The sequence below is a fragment of the Leptonotus elevatus genome, chromosome 3 (genome assembly GCF_054856555.1).
Source record: "Leptonotus elevatus isolate MCC_2025b chromosome 3, RoL_Lele_1.0, whole genome shotgun sequence".
Lineage (NCBI taxonomy): Eukaryota > Metazoa > Chordata > Actinopteri > Syngnathiformes > Syngnathidae > Leptonotus > Leptonotus elevatus.
The window spans coordinates 23,206,884-23,222,506 of NC_141241.1; the positions used below are offsets into that span (position 1 = coordinate 23,206,884).

At 36.9% G+C, this 15,623-nt stretch overlaps 1 protein-coding gene across 1 annotated transcript in view; it reads right to left on the reverse strand.

The window, feature by feature from the left end:
• uacab (uveal autoantigen with coiled-coil domains and ankyrin repeats b) overlaps positions 1 to 15,623 on the reverse strand; it is a 28,530-nt gene that overhangs the window by 2,642 nt on the left and 10,265 nt on the right. Inside the window, exons 5-18 of the mRNA XM_086071804.1 lie at positions 15,319 to 15,376; positions 15,159 to 15,229; positions 14,195 to 14,301; positions 13,401 to 13,582; positions 13,057 to 13,094; positions 12,533 to 12,586; positions 12,257 to 12,364; positions 9,424 to 9,456; positions 6,634 to 6,723; positions 6,454 to 6,484; positions 5,808 to 5,857; positions 2,891 to 5,569; positions 725 to 877; positions 499 to 564 (exon numbers count right to left, since the gene is read on the reverse strand). Coding sequence (XP_085927930.1) covers positions 499 to 564; positions 725 to 877; positions 2,891 to 5,569; positions 5,808 to 5,857; positions 6,454 to 6,484; positions 6,634 to 6,723; positions 9,424 to 9,456; positions 12,257 to 12,364; positions 12,533 to 12,586; positions 13,057 to 13,094; positions 13,401 to 13,582; positions 14,195 to 14,301; positions 15,159 to 15,229; positions 15,319 to 15,376 — 3,720 coding nt within the window. The remainder of the gene's footprint in view (positions 1 to 498; positions 565 to 724; positions 878 to 2,890; positions 5,570 to 5,807; positions 5,858 to 6,453; positions 6,485 to 6,633; positions 6,724 to 9,423; positions 9,457 to 12,256; positions 12,365 to 12,532; positions 12,587 to 13,056; positions 13,095 to 13,400; positions 13,583 to 14,194; positions 14,302 to 15,158; positions 15,230 to 15,318; positions 15,377 to 15,623) is intronic.

Consider the following 15,623-nt stretch of genomic DNA (forward strand, 5'->3'; position numbering starts at 1 on the left):
CAAGTGGAAATTCAACCCACTCTGCCGCATATTTCTGCTGCACATCACGCAGAGAAACAGACTATACACTCGCAGGCACGCAAGGAGTGATGTTAGAGTGAAAGAGTCACACAAACGGTGATGTGCCTCACTTCGAGAAAATGAACAACCGGTAGACTGCTGGTTGACAAACAAATAATTATGATTTCAAGAGGAGTTCAACATTGGCTGAGCTTTGTACTATACAAATGCCACTGAAATTCATCATTTGTCTTAAAGATAATATTAATTGCAAAAGTGAATGATTACATTTGAATGGGCCAGCACAAGAACACAATGGTCTGCATATCTGCCTCAGAATTCTAAGGCTTAGGATTGAACCTTGGAGTTTGCATATTTCTCCTCTGGCCTGCAGGGGTTCTCTCTGGGTACTCTGGATCACTCCCACATTCCAAAACCATGAATGTTAGGTTAATTGGAGACATTCTACTGAGTAGAGGAATTTGGGTGTGAACTAACCTGCGCCGCACTGAGAAGGTGTGTTCGATAAATGGAAACAACCTCTCTGTGTTGCCTCTCAGCATCCTAAATAAACAGACACAGAGAAAACAAACACAACAATCATCACATCAATACATTAGGGCCTTTATTGTATACAGCATCTTCCATAAGTCCTCTTTCGATACGAAAGATGACCTTATTCAAATATGTCCCAACACCAAGTGTGTGATGTGAATGCACTCACAGCCAGCTGTTGCTGTAGGTTCTTGATCTGGCCTTGGAGGGTGTCGATGTGTTGCAACTGCCTTTTATTTGGGGTGTTGCTTGTGTACGCCAGCTGGGACAAACCATTCAGCGCTTGTTTCAGTCGCTCCACGTCCGTCAGCAACTCTGTGATCTGACACAACCAAAAGTATTAAGAAAATTGATTAATTACACAATAACACAATGCAGAACCAGTGTTGGGCACACTACCCTAAAACAGTAATTAGTTATAGTTACAAATGACTTATGATAAAGAGTAATTCAATTAGCAATGGAGTTACTGCTTTGTAATAGTAATTAGTTACTCAACAAAGTAACTAAAGTAACTGATATTTTTCTGTTGTCTTAAGAAAATTGATTAATTACACAATAACACAATGCAGAACCAGTGTTGGGCACACTACCCTAAAACAGTAATTGGTTATAGTTACAAATTACTTATTATAAAAAGTAATTCAATTAGCAATGGAGTTACTGCTTTGTAAAAGTAATTAGTTACTCAACAAAGTAACTGATATTTTTCTGTTGTCTGTGTTGCTGACATTTTAACCAGCGAATCACATTGCTGCGCGCATGCGCACACACTCCCATGAGAGAAGTTTGTGTATTAAGACAACATAGGCCTTTTGAGCCTCTGTTAGGAGATTACTGGACGGATGAAAAAAATGTAACAAATGAATTGCGTTTTCTGGCCAACAGCTAATCGGAGCGATTGTCACCAACATCAATTTGCATTAAAAGCAAAATGACAAAACATTTTAATACGTAATTTTAATCACTGCTTTTTACTTTAAGTGTGTTCCCTACTGCACCATGAATGAGTTAAACAAGATTGTGTACATGCATTTCACTTAATGCAGTTCACGTAATGAACCCATGACTGTAGGCCGCACAACAAAACAATGACCTCCCAGCCATGTTACTTGCTTGATATTATGTGAAGGCAACAGTTTTAAATATCATTTCTTTTCACACTTGCTATAGTGTCGCAATGTGATACAATGCAGATGGTGATACTGCAACGTGTTTATTGCATAACATGACATTACATTGACAGTAACGATGACGGAGTTGCTCTGATGGGAAAAGCAATGAATTAGATAACAATTCAATAAAAGATAACAATAGATTAGATAACAATTCAATAAAAAAAATTAAAACTGATTTGTGTTGGTCATTTCTCTGTCACTACATGGCATAATTGAATTTGTAAGACAATGGTGACCGCGCTCAGTGCATTTTTCTTTTCATATTAAGAGCTGACTAATTTTTAACATGAAGTAACTTGTGAAATTTTGCACATTTTAAAAACTTTAAAATACAACTTGACCCCCAGTCCCCACAAATATATGCATTGTTATTAAATTTATTACTGCTAAATTGTGTTACAGTGTACTCCTTTGCACAACGTTGAATGCTTTTATTTTGTTAAGCTTAATACGGATACGCATTGTAAATAAATGACACAATTTACTACAAAGGAACCAGGAACAATCGACGTGTTCTTTCCATTCTAAGAGCAATCTAATTTAATTAAACAAGAAGTAACTCGCAAACTTCTGCACATTTTAAAATGGTAAAATACAACTTGACGCCAGTCTCCACAAATATATTCAGTATAATCGTATTTATTACTGCTAAATTGTGTTATAGTGACTCTTTTTAACGATGTTGAATGCTTTTATATTGTTAAGTTCTTGGATGAGCTGTGACGCCGCTCTACTGCAAGCGAGCACATCGACACTTTCACTTGAACCCTTACGAGCTATTTTGTGGAGTAGCTGGGTAAAACATGCTTCACATCTAAATATCAAGTGGCTTGGAGTCACTCCAAGTGACAAGACGGCGTCCATTGGGCTCTTGGCTCGCCACCTCTTGGAGAGAGAGCTGGAGCAACGGTTAGCTCGTTGCTAACGGTTAACCGAGTGCGTTCTTTCAAAGCAGGGAACGGGTGGAAGTGCTACACAGTCGAAATGGCTCCTTAGTTAAGGCTTTCTAAATAAGGGGCGGTCGTTAATCGAAAAATGTGTGCTGTTAAAGGCACTTTAAGTTAACGAGATATTAACGCAATAATTTTGACACCCATAAATATAAGCATACATGAAGGACTGTAGTTGAGAAATGCTCATTGTGATTTAACGGTTACCTTCTTGTCTTTGGCTTCAGTCAGCTGAGATGATGTCTGAATCCTTCTCTGAAGATCACCAATGGTGCTGAGTGACTCATCATAACGTTCCTTCAGCTCCCTAATTTCTCGTTCAATGGCCTGTCCCTTCTCAAGAACGGCATCCATCTCCCTCCTGGCCTTGCTCTCACCCTCCCTTGCCTGAGTGGCCTCCCGGTGGACCGCTTTACATTCTTCTGTTAAACTCAACAGCTTGTTTGTCAAGTTGGTAGCTTCCTCCTCCAGATGCTGCTTTTCCTTCTTCATTTGGCTCAAATGACCTTCCTTGAAGCGAAGTTCTTCCAGAGCTTGAGTGGCTTGAAGAAGTTCAGATTGTAAGGCTGAAACATCCTCAGTCCTCTGGCCGCTGTTCTCTTCCTCTTCTCGAAGCGCCATTCGAAGCCGAGTGACTTCAGTCTCCAGGGTTTCACTGGCTCTGGCGTGCTCCTGCAGCAGAGATGCCTGTTCTCTGTGGAGTTCCTGAACTTCCTTCTGCAGAGCACTAACCTTCTGGGCCTCCACCTGCTGAGCCTCTCGTGCTTTCTTGCAATTTGCCTGGGCGTGCTGCATAGCGTCATGAAGTGCCTTCAGTTCAGTGTCATAGGTTGCAATCCGTGTTAGCTCCGATTTTAGGCGGTCCTGGAGAGTCTGGATTTGAGTGTTGCACAGGGCATTCTTGTTTTCAAGCTGAGTTTTCTGTAGATTTACCTCACTGTGCTTCTCCTCCAGATTGGTTAATTTGAGAGACGTTGCCTCATACCGGCCCTTGAACTCTTCCTCATATCCCTTGCACTTCTCACCAGTGACAAGTGCAGTGTCAAGTCTTTGTTGAACAGATTCAATCTCAACTTTCAGTTTCTCTTTCTCCATTTTGTTATTCTCTCTTTCAGAACTCTCTTTGTTATACTTCTCTTCCATTTCCAACAGTTTAACCTTCAACTCCTTTATTTGGGTATTGTAGGAGTTTTCTTTTTCCTCAACGGCTGTCATTGGGACGAACTTAAACTGGATAGCCTCCATTATGGTATCAAGTTCTATCTTTTGAGCTTCCAGTTCTTGTGTCAGCTTCACATTTTCTTCCTGCATCGCTGACAGTTGGTTAGCTCTATTGTCTGCCTGCACCGCAGCAGCACTCATCTTTTCCGTGATACAGTTGTGATCCTTAACACTTATATAGTCGTTTTTCATCTCTAACAGAACCTTTTCCAACTTTTCCTGTAACTTGGCGTTTCCTTCTTTCACATTCTTTAATTCCTCTCTACATTCTTTACCAGTGGACTCCAAATGTATATTCTCAGCCTTGACACTCTCCATTGTAGAGGTTAACTCTATCCTCAGTTGCTCATACTGTTGTCTCGGGACATAGTCTCCTTCTAAGCTCTGTTTCAAAGTCTGACTCTGTGCTGTCAGCTGTGCACACCGCTTGTCTCTGTCTTCACACCTTGTCTGTAAAAGTTCAAATTTCTTCACCACTTCAGCATTCTCTGTCTTCAGGGCTTCCATTTCACTCTGCCGTTTCTCTTTGGTACCTTGCAGATTGTTAATATTCTCCTGAAGCATCACCCTCTCGTTTTGAAGCAGTTGGACTTGTGCCTCTGCTTTCCCAAAACGCTCGCTGGCTTCTACTAGATTGTCTTCCAGCTCCTCCACAGCTGATACCATTCTCATTCGAGTTTCCTCGTGTTCCTTGATCGGGATGAAGTCGGCCTCAAGTCTGCTATTCATCTCCTCCAGCTTCTCTTGCAGTATCTCTCGCTCTTCCTCACTCTCCTCCATCTCATGAATAAGTGCCTGGCTTTTTGCAGTGACATCATGTAGTTTCCTCTTCAGTGAGATGTTCTGCTCTTCCAGGGCAGCTTGAATCCTTTGTTGTTCGTCAGTGGGCACTGCCCCAGCTCCTCCCTGGGTCGGATTATCAAGCTTCCGATGGAGCTCCGCCACCTCCTCGAGGACACGATCATAGTCGTCTCTCAGCTCAGCAAGCTGCCGTTCCTTTTCATCGACTGCATTGGTCAGCAAGTTTTTCATGTTGTCAAATTTCTCCGCTGGAACCACGTTGGTCTGCTTAGACTGCGCTCCCTTCAACTGGGTTTCCATTGCAAGGACAGTTTCTGAAAGGTCATCTCTCTCAGCAGTCACAACTCCGAGCTCTTCCTTTAACTGTTCAGATTCAGTTGCCAGCTGGCTTTCACTGTTCTTGTACTCCTCCAATGCCTTCTCACTCTGTTTAAGACGATTACGAACCCGACCCACCTCAGCTGAAGCTCCTTCATACTTGGCTTTGATATCCTGAAGTTGAGCACGAAGCTCTTCAGTGGCCTGGCCTCCTAAGTGTTCCTTCACAGCAACCACATGGGCCTGCAGCTGTTTAACCTTGCATTCGGAATCAAGCATCCTCTTCTGGACGTCTCCCAAGGCATCCTCGAGTACTTGAACTTGCTGGTCAGCCTGTTTCTGGATGAGATCTCTGTTCTGAACCAGTTCTTGACACTCTCGATTTTTTCGGCCCAGAGCTGAGTGAAGTCGCACCCGCTCCTCCTCGGTTGCTTGTTGTTTTCTTCTGAGCATCTCCAGCTCATGTCGGAGGACATCAATTTCACCAGAGAGACCCTTCTCTAATGGTTTGGACAGTAAGCGTGACATTGCTGGATTCTGGAGTTTCTGGCAGGAAAAGTTATAAACGCGTGACAAAGGAGTAAGTCAAACTAACAAGGCAATCTCTGATTTTAGGACAGGTAACAAAACCTACACACTTCAATTCTAAGAAACAAATTTGGAATTGTTTTCAGACTAATTCATATTTTAAATTATCTTGTGAAAATTAATTCTCCTCACTAAGCACTAGTGGCAACCACAAGCCTGAAGACACATTGACAGTTGTTTAAATAACTTGGATTACCTGATCCAAATCCAGGCTATACGCTTGTTTGACCAGAATGTTCTCTTTTCCTGTAAAACAGCACACATTGAATTAACACAATTTAAAACAAGTGAATATTAACTCAGAGATTTATATGTATATCAATGTCAATAAGGGCTTATTTGCATGAAAGATAATTAGTGCTGTCAAAGTTAAAGCGTTAACTAATTAATTAATCACAAAAAATTACCGCATTAATCATGTATTAACGCAGATTAATCACAATATTAATTTTGACCGCAGATGATCCTTTAGCTGACAGTGGATGGTAATGTTAAAGGTAGCACAGGTTGTGTTTGTGCAATAAACATATATACATGCATTAAAGTAAAGCATTTAATAAATGTTTGTGTGCGACATTCAGATTATTTGTTCATGTCAAACTATTTGGGTCATTTTTGTTCCATTTTAAATTATGTAAGTAATTAACAAATTAAAAGTGCATTGGATAATTTTTTTTGAAGACATATTATTAAACGTCAAAAAAATGTAACAGGTGCTTTTTAATTTGGCTGGCAAAAAATGTTGATAAAAAAGCCTTTTTAATAAAGCGATTAATCATGATGAATCAAAATTCTAAGATGTGATTAATCAGATTAAAAAATTCAAGATAATTCAACTCAACCTTTGATCACTGACTGTCCAGAGTAGTTCCCCTGCAAATACAAAGAACAATACATTTTAATATGTGAACAGTATGTAAAAAAATATATATATTACGCAATAATAGAACATCTGAACAGAATAAACTTCAACAGTTTACTTTTAGGAGATATTATCAAATGATCTGTATACATTCACAGACCATAATGCTTTTGAGCTGAACCTTGACAGTCTCCAAGCCTCGTGACTCTTCTTGTTCGTTGGCACTAAGTAACACCTTTAATTGCTCCTTCTGATACAATGAAAAGAACAAAAAAACATAAAAAATAAGTTTAGCAGCGACCATTTTCAGATTAGCACTGACTTTTGCATGGGTTAATGCAAAAATAATTAAACTCAGTGCATGGGTTAATGCAAATTAATTAAACTTAAAAAATGCTGACTCTGCAAGATACAATAACCCCATAGAACTGACTGCATTTTTATCAGAACAGACATGTCATAATTAAAAGAAGAGCAAAGAATGTAACTTGATAGGAATAATATCCATATTCTTTCCCATCTGGCTTGGAACAAGAAACTGTCATTTTAGGCATATGTTTGATTCCTGATAGTTGATCTGAGTGGACTGTGATGGAGGTGACAGACAGGATGTTTGTGCAACTCCATTTCTTAATCTTCTTTTAGGTGCCTGTCCATTTCAAACAGTTATTATCAGCTTTTTATCAAATACACACACGCATCAAAGTTATAGAATATGTTGTGCAATCTTTCACATATATATGTAATTTGTCGTTTAAAGCTGGTATATTTCCATTAAAAATGAAAATAGCAAAAGTTATTAATGGAGAAAGACATATATTCACTAATTATAGACCAATATCACTGCTGCCACTGTTCTCAAAAAATCTAGAAAAATTATTTTCATATAGACTGATAATTTTATTGAAAAACATAAGCTTTTAAGTGAAAATCAATATGGGTTTAGAGAAAAACGGACCACCTCAATGGCAGTCATGGAACTCGTAGAAGCAATATCTACTAACATAGATAATTAAAAAAAGTTGGAATTTTTATAGACTTAAAAAAAGCATTTGATACTATCAATTCTATACTAATGAATACATTTGAAAGATATGGCATAAGAGGTTTGGCATATAAATGGATGAAAAGTTATTTGGATAGATATCAGCACTTACAGATTAACAATATAAAATCAAAACACTTGAAGATTACTCATGGAATCCCAAGGGTCTGTGGCTAGGCCCCAAATTATTTATATTGTATATAAATGATATCTGTTGTGCCTCAAAAATATTCAAAAGTATTGTATTCGCTGATGACACAACTCTCTACTGTTCAGGAGAGAACCTGAAGCAGCTTCTGACTACTGTGGAGAATGAATTGAACACATTAAAAAATTGATTGGACTTAAACAAATGATCATTAAACGTAAACAAAACCAAGTTTATAGTTTTTGGTACTAGACAAGCCACACAACAGGTACAAATTATGGTAAATTCAATTGTAATAGAAAGAGTGTATGAAAATAAATTTCTTGGGGAAAAAATTATGTTGGAAGTCACACATGGATATTGTCAAAAGGAAAATGTCAAAAATTATAGGGATACTCTCTAAAACTAAGGATGTCCTGAATAAGAAATCATTATACACATTATATTGTTCATTATTATTTACCATACCTGAACTAATGTGTGGAAATCTGGGGAAACGCATATAAAACAAATACGATCCTGTTTTCAAACTGCAAAAAAGAGCCATAAGAATTATAAATCGTTTAAAATATACAGAGCCAACTCATTCTCTATTTATTAACTCAAATACAATGAAATTCTACGACTTAGTTTAATTTAAAATAGCACAAATAATGTATAAAGTACACAACAATCTACTCTGCCACAGTACTCAGAAGCTGTTTGAAATTAGAGAGAGTCTTTATAACATAAGAAAAGTGTCTACAAATTTTTTTAAATAAGAACAAATATTAAACAAAGGTGTGTCTCTGTAAAAGGTGTTAATTTGTGGAATGATTTTGGAACTGACCTGAAAAGATGTCAGTCACTTGCTGAATTTAAAAAATAGTTTAAAAGCAAAGGTTTTTTTTGTTTTTTTACTTACATCAAAAATCAACCAAATTAAATCAAGAAAAGATTAACGAAAATGAAGGTGAAGGTGAAGAAAGTTATGGTATGGCCACATTCACAGTTACACTCTGGGACTGTATTTATTGATTTATTTGTCTTAGCTAGCAATACCAGTTGAAAAGATTTAAGTCAAGCCAGTTACTACAACAACTGTTCATACTAAGATTTATAGCAACATGTCTCCAACACGCTGTGGAGCACACTTTGAAATAAAAGCCTAACAAAGTATTGACGTCCATGTCATCATTGATAAAGATTTTATTTGGAAGTTGCCCGTTAGTAAGTGTGCGGCAAGTTTCCGTAATGCAAAGTACGAACAATCATTGTGGCTGCTGGGGCCTGACTTCGACTTATTTCAAGCCTGAAAACACGGCATGCTGCACCCACGTGACATCTCCATCCGGGTTATCATATCACATGCTTAATTAGTACATGTAAGGGAGTGCACAGCACAATTAAAAAAATGAACAATTATCTTTAAAAGGTGCATTGTGGAGTTGAAAATGTTAATGTTAAAGCTTTTTCTACATCATCCTCTAATGCCCAGATGAGTACAACAAACCCTGACTTTTTAACAAAGACTGCACCTGTGGCAATCGCAAGTAAAAAAGTGACCAAGTCCACAATGCTCCTTTAAAATGACTAAATGTGAATGAAAATCAACCACATTTTTTAAGTCATTACAAACAAAATATGAAAGTGTGCTACAAAGAAGAAAAAAAACATGAATAAGTATCTCTTTAAGAAACTTATTAAGATTTCATTCTAACATAACATGTTTAACAAAAGCCTAAATACCCAAATGCTCATTTTTGTTCACACTGTACCTCTTTGTGGGTGTCTTCTACGGTCTTCTTTTCCTGGAGATAGAAAAAGAATTAGTCAGAGCCAAATGAAGGACTGCTCTATCAAAATGTCTCAAAATAGTTTAAAGATATCGTCTCCATATCTTACTCAGCAAAACGTGTTTGTACAACATTTTATCACACATCTATATTCATATCTACAATATACTACAAACAAAAGTTCAAAATAAGCAATTTTGACCATATGAAAGTAGGCAAGGCTCTAGACCCAGACGGAATTTAGTTGGAAATATATGCAAAATTTAAAAATAAACTCCATAACCCTCTTTTCGATATGTTTTCTGATTCATATGAAAAGGTAATTCTTCCTGTTTTATTGAGAGGAGCGTTGATAACTCAAGGTTGCCCTTTGTCTCCCCTATTATTCGTTTTAACAATCGAACCGCTTGCCATCGCAGTGCGGTCTCATACATTTTTAACTGGTTTATGTATAGGCCAACAGGAACATATAATGTCTTTATTTGCTGATGATGTTATTCTTTTTCTAAGGGAACTGAAGAAATCCATCCCAGCCTTGTTATATTTAATTAACATGTTTGGAAGGATATGAGGGTATAAAGTAAATAAAGAAAACTATTCTCTAATGTTACTTAAAGAAGAAAGGACGAGGGCTGAAAATTATTTCCCATTTAGAGTGGTAGAGTGGTTTTCATATTTGGTCATTAAGATCGTTCCATGCATAAAAGAGATAGCTATGGTTAACTATACCCCCATGATTGATTCTATTACTTCCTCACTAGACGGAATTTGTTTGCCCTTATTACTTATAACAAGAATCAATGTTCTCAAAACAAACATAATGCCTAAACTTATATTTTTGTTTGAAAACATCCTGTTGCCACATCCTACTAATCTATTTCGACACTTGAAGAGTATTAAGACAAAGAATCCTATACTTAAACACATGATTATAATTTGGTATCAGGTAAAAAAAATATATATGGGTGAATTGTCCTCTTTATAACGCTTTAGCCCGATATGGGGCAATTCTTTGTTCCCCCCAGGCAGAGCTGATCCTGGGTTCAGGATTTAGGCTGAAAAAGGTTTGAAGACAGTAGGGGATCTCATGGGACCAGAAGGAGTTGATTGCCAAGTATGATGTTCCTTGCAATCATTTATTTAAGTATCTTCAGGTGAGAAACTTTATCACATCGGCTCAAAATCAATGCATGTTGATTCCCAAGTTGTCCACCTTAGAAATGGAAATGAAAAAGGATTGCTATGGAATGGGAATCATCTCCAAGTTATATAGAATGTTAGAAGCAGCATCTTTTAAGTCCTCTGTACAGAAACTAAATGCCTGGAGGGAAAACTTACAGGGGGACTTTTCTTCAGAGGATTGGGAAAAGGTATGTGCTAAAGCACAAATAAAGACTACCAATACTTAAATTGCTTCAGTATAATTGGTTTATGAGGACATATATGACACCAGAAAAGCTTAATAAGTATAATAGTTCCATCCCTGACTGGTGTTTCAGGTGTGGAGAGGAAAAAGGGACATTCTTCCACTGTGAATGTAATAAAGTTCAACACTTTTGGCAAGAGGTCAGGATAGGATAGGATAGGATAGGATACCTTTATTGTCATTATACACATGTACAACGAAATTGTGGACAATTTCCCTTCAACAGTGCAATAAGAAATGAGTAAAAAAAAAAAATAATTTTTAAAGACTGCTCTGTTTGTCTTAGAAGACATTTCACCTCTTATTCGAGAAGTCATCCTAATTGCTAAGATAACCTAAGATTAACACACACTTTAAGACCAGAATCACGTATTTGGGTGGTCGAGTTCACTTTTCAGATGACAAAATAAAATAAAAAACAAAAGGAAAGGAAAGGAAAAAAAGCCTGAAAAACATTTATAATATCAGTTATGTAATTTGTTTTTGTTTTTCTCAATAATGCCTGAGTTTTGATTGAGACTTTTGAGGCCCACATAATAAAAATTCTCAAAATTACATTACAGTAGATCTTACTTTTTGTTTTGTTTGTTTTTTGTTAAATCAATTTAGTTTTACTAAAATAATATACAAGCCATGGAAACTACTAAATTTAAACTGTAATTTACATTTGTGTTTGAAATTGCCCCATGGAAAATGTTTCTACACAAGAACATACAGTTTGCTGCTCTACTCGATGTGAATTTAATAAACCAAAACAATTAATTATAAAAAAGAAAAACAATTGTTTATTAATTAAATGCCATATATTTATTGATTAATAAATGAATGGGATTAACCTGCAAAAAATGCTCCTCTAAATTAGAAGTTTTCTTCTCAAATTAAGTCATTAAAATAACTGCTCTGCAAAGAAAAAAATTAATTCAAACCTTGAGACATTTATTGTTCAAACTGATTCATGTCGTTTTTTTAATTGTAAATATTCTCTCATTTTGAACTTGATGCCTGCAACGACCAATTATGGCTCACCTAATCTCTGGGTTTGGTCATGTGACATTCACTGAGCCCTTGGGCAACTGTGATGATTTTTTATGTTACTGCTTAAATCATATTCCACAAACACAGAATGCTGTGTTTAAAAAGTCCCCAGTTTTCTGGAATATGTTATTCAAAACAAGTGAATATTTACATATGAAAAACCTTGTCTTTGTAGTGTAGTCCACTGAATATAGGTTGAAAAGGATTTACAAATCATTATATTCCATTTCTTTACTGCAATTGAGGTTTGTACATTCATTCATAATTTCATACACATATTTTGTTTTGTTTTTGTATTTAGTTTTGAACTTTCTGTCCTACAAAACTTAGGTGCATCCTATGACAAGCATTTACCTGTGTGAGCTGCTGTTGTAACAGATTGACCTTATCTAACAGCGTCCTCTGCTCCAAATGGTACTTCCTGAGAGTTTCCTGCAGGGACTCGTTCTGCCTCTCCAGGTCCTGAAATGCAAAGCTAGAAATAATAAACACCTCCAACAACATAAACCAAACCAAATATTGGTTGTTCAAAGAATAAAGAGAAATTACCACAATGTGATAGACAAGACTAACATGAGATATTCATTTGCATCTGTTAATGCAATATGAATGAGAAAAGATTGTGCTTACATATATTATATTATCTTTTCTGTTGACCTCCATACTGTCAGAGTGCTCCACCGACTGAGGAAAGGAAATTATATTATTATTATATTTAATCAGCAAAACCGAACTTCACTAAATCAGGAAAGGTATACACAATGTTTCAAAAGTCCACTTCAAGATGATTTGAAATGTGACATGATTGCAGAAATGTGCAAAAAATTATACAACAACAAATCAAAAAACAATTATTCAGTTTTTGATGTAGAAGTAACAGCTACAAAAATGAAGGGAGAGTTAATATGAGAATGATGTAAGGGATACAAGCAGAATAGCTTTGCAAGAAAGCAATTACAAAATATTGAGCGTGATCATATAAAGAATGTTTTGTAGGCTGACAGGAAAAAAGGAAAGAAAGGCCTTGAAGAGCCTTTGAAATGTGTCAGTAGTGAACACTACATATATTATAGGTAGGTACCTATCAGTAGTATAAAAGAATCATGAGTGAAATGTATTTGATTTTATAAGCCAATTCTTGCACGCCACATTACCTGTCTCCTCCACTGTTCTACTCTTGCTGCCTCTTTTTCTGTGAAGAGTCAAACACATTTCAGAATTAACCATTGTTAAGCCAAAAAGAAAAAATATTTAAGTGCTAGACAGTAAAACATACTAGCATTATAAAACCACATCATTTTGATCTTGTGTGCATTGACTCCCACTATCAATGAACAATGAATAGTAATTGCTGGATGTTTTTCGACACCCTGATTGGGGCACGTAATTCGTCATCCTCAACCCCCCCCCCCCCTCCCCCGTAAATATCCTAAGAATGTCTTGATGGACGCCTGTGCTGTGCTTTTGCATACATCCAGTGACGCTCACATATTCTCACCTTTGCTGGCTTTCTCGAGGTAGCCTTTGACCAACAAAACAAGCTCTGGGTTCTTGCTGAGCCGAGCGTAATGGAAAGCATCATGACCCAAGCTGTCAACGTCCTTCACATCAGCTCCACTCTTTAACAACACCTCCACAGCATCTTTGCAGCCATACTCGCAACCCAGAATGAGTGCTGTTCTAAGGTTGATGAAAAAAAAAAGAGCTTCAGCCATTACTACCTTAAGGAAACAAGCAACACACATACAATTTCATTACAAAATGTGTAGACTATTAAACCAAGCAAATTATAGTGAGAAGTGACATATCAACCCCGCCAAAATAGATCAGCCTTATTGTATTATAGACTATCGGCAGTAACAATAACCTAAATATCGCTGGTGTCGGGCCAAAACCTCATAAATCACAATTTGGCAAATTACATAATTTCTCAAAAATCTAGACTATTGGTCAGTGTGGGTGTCATTTAACAAATGATTGACCTATCTTAAGTGCTGAAAACGGGTTTGCTCTCTTTGATGATGCAATGTTAATGGTTTTTAGGGTCTCCTGAAAAGTGACGATTTTGGAGGTACAAGTATTTGGCCCAACGTCACCAACGATGTTTGTGTTAATAAGTGGTTGCCTGACCCACAAATCAAGACCCTTTTTCCTATCAGCATTAGAAATGTGTTGTTGACACAGAATATGAGTAGAGAACATTAACATTTTAACAAGTATTATTTTGCATGTCAGTATGAGCTCAGGCTCTCACACAAAGTGTCTATTCATGCAGACAACTGTGACTCGTACTTTTTTTGTTTGTCCCGCACAGAGATATCAGCCCCTCGCTCTACAAGTAGCTGACAGATGCGTGGATGACACATTTGGGTTGCAAGCACCAGAGGAGTTCTGCCATCCTAAAAAATAGACATGACGCACACACCCAACCAAGCATTACATAAATGGACAGCAAAAATACAGTATTTCATTTGAAAACAAAAAAGGCCCAATTTCAAGAGTACATTTTTGCAATGCTTTGTGCTGGTGGCAGTATTTGGAAATGGGGATAAACAAGCAACGATCATTTGAAGAAGCAATTATTTGTTTATGTTCTTAAAGTTATACGCATCATCATATGTACAGTATGTTTTATACAATTCCTACATTGTTAGAACAGCTTGTTTTTTTAAATTTCATTTCTATATTTGAGATCTTTCCCGTTTTTACAAATGTTCAGTTATGTGTGTCGTACTGGTTGTTGCCGTTGTTGTTGTTTTTTTATTAGCCTATGTTAGGCAATAAATGGCAGTTTGTCAAAAGTGTTCCTGGATTAGATCACCACGAAATAATAGAACTGTAGCCACCTTACCATGTGGTAGGAAACACTCATTACAAACAAATTCAAAACAACATTCAACCTTTAGGAAATGTTTTACCCTTAAATTGCCAGACACATTTAAATAAAAAGGCAATGACCTTATGATAAGTGGTTCAGATAATGGATGGATGAATAATAGTAATGATTTGACAAAAAAACGACATTGTTAACAATTGTTGTGTCTGCCTACTATACAACCAGCAAGCAGCAAGTGGTCAGCAACGACATAATTATTGAAGTGTTCCAATTATTATTATTTTTAAACCCTTTATCTTGCCCCCCCCCCCCCCCAACAAATCGCAAATAGGGAGGGGTAAAACAAAGGGTACAACTGCTAAGGGGAAGAATTGGGCTTGAGCCTACAGTGTATAGTGTCAAATGAGGTGGAATTCTTACAAAATCACTGGCATTGACAGAACCGCCACTGTCGCAGAGTAGTTTCACACTGGATGAGCAACCTGCCATGACTGTGGAGAAAAAAAAATTGCCATCCACTCAGTCAACTACACACTAGCTACTAAAAAGCATACATACATACATACATACATAACCTTACCAGCATCATGTAGAGCTGTTCTTCCTTGAAGGTCTACGTTTCCGACTGGACTGTTATGCTAAAAAAGTAAAACACAAGCTTACTAAGGATAATAACACACTACGACAATAGCACTTCATGGTGCACTTTAAAACATTGGTGAAGTGACATTAATGATCAGCTTTAGTAAAAAATTGACCATTAAAATGATCAACAACATTCTTAGGAAAGTGCAATGTTGCTTGTCTATTTTTTGGTTGTACACAACGCACTACAAAATGATTTACTGGTACATAAAATTAAGAGATGAAAAATAATGACATTCC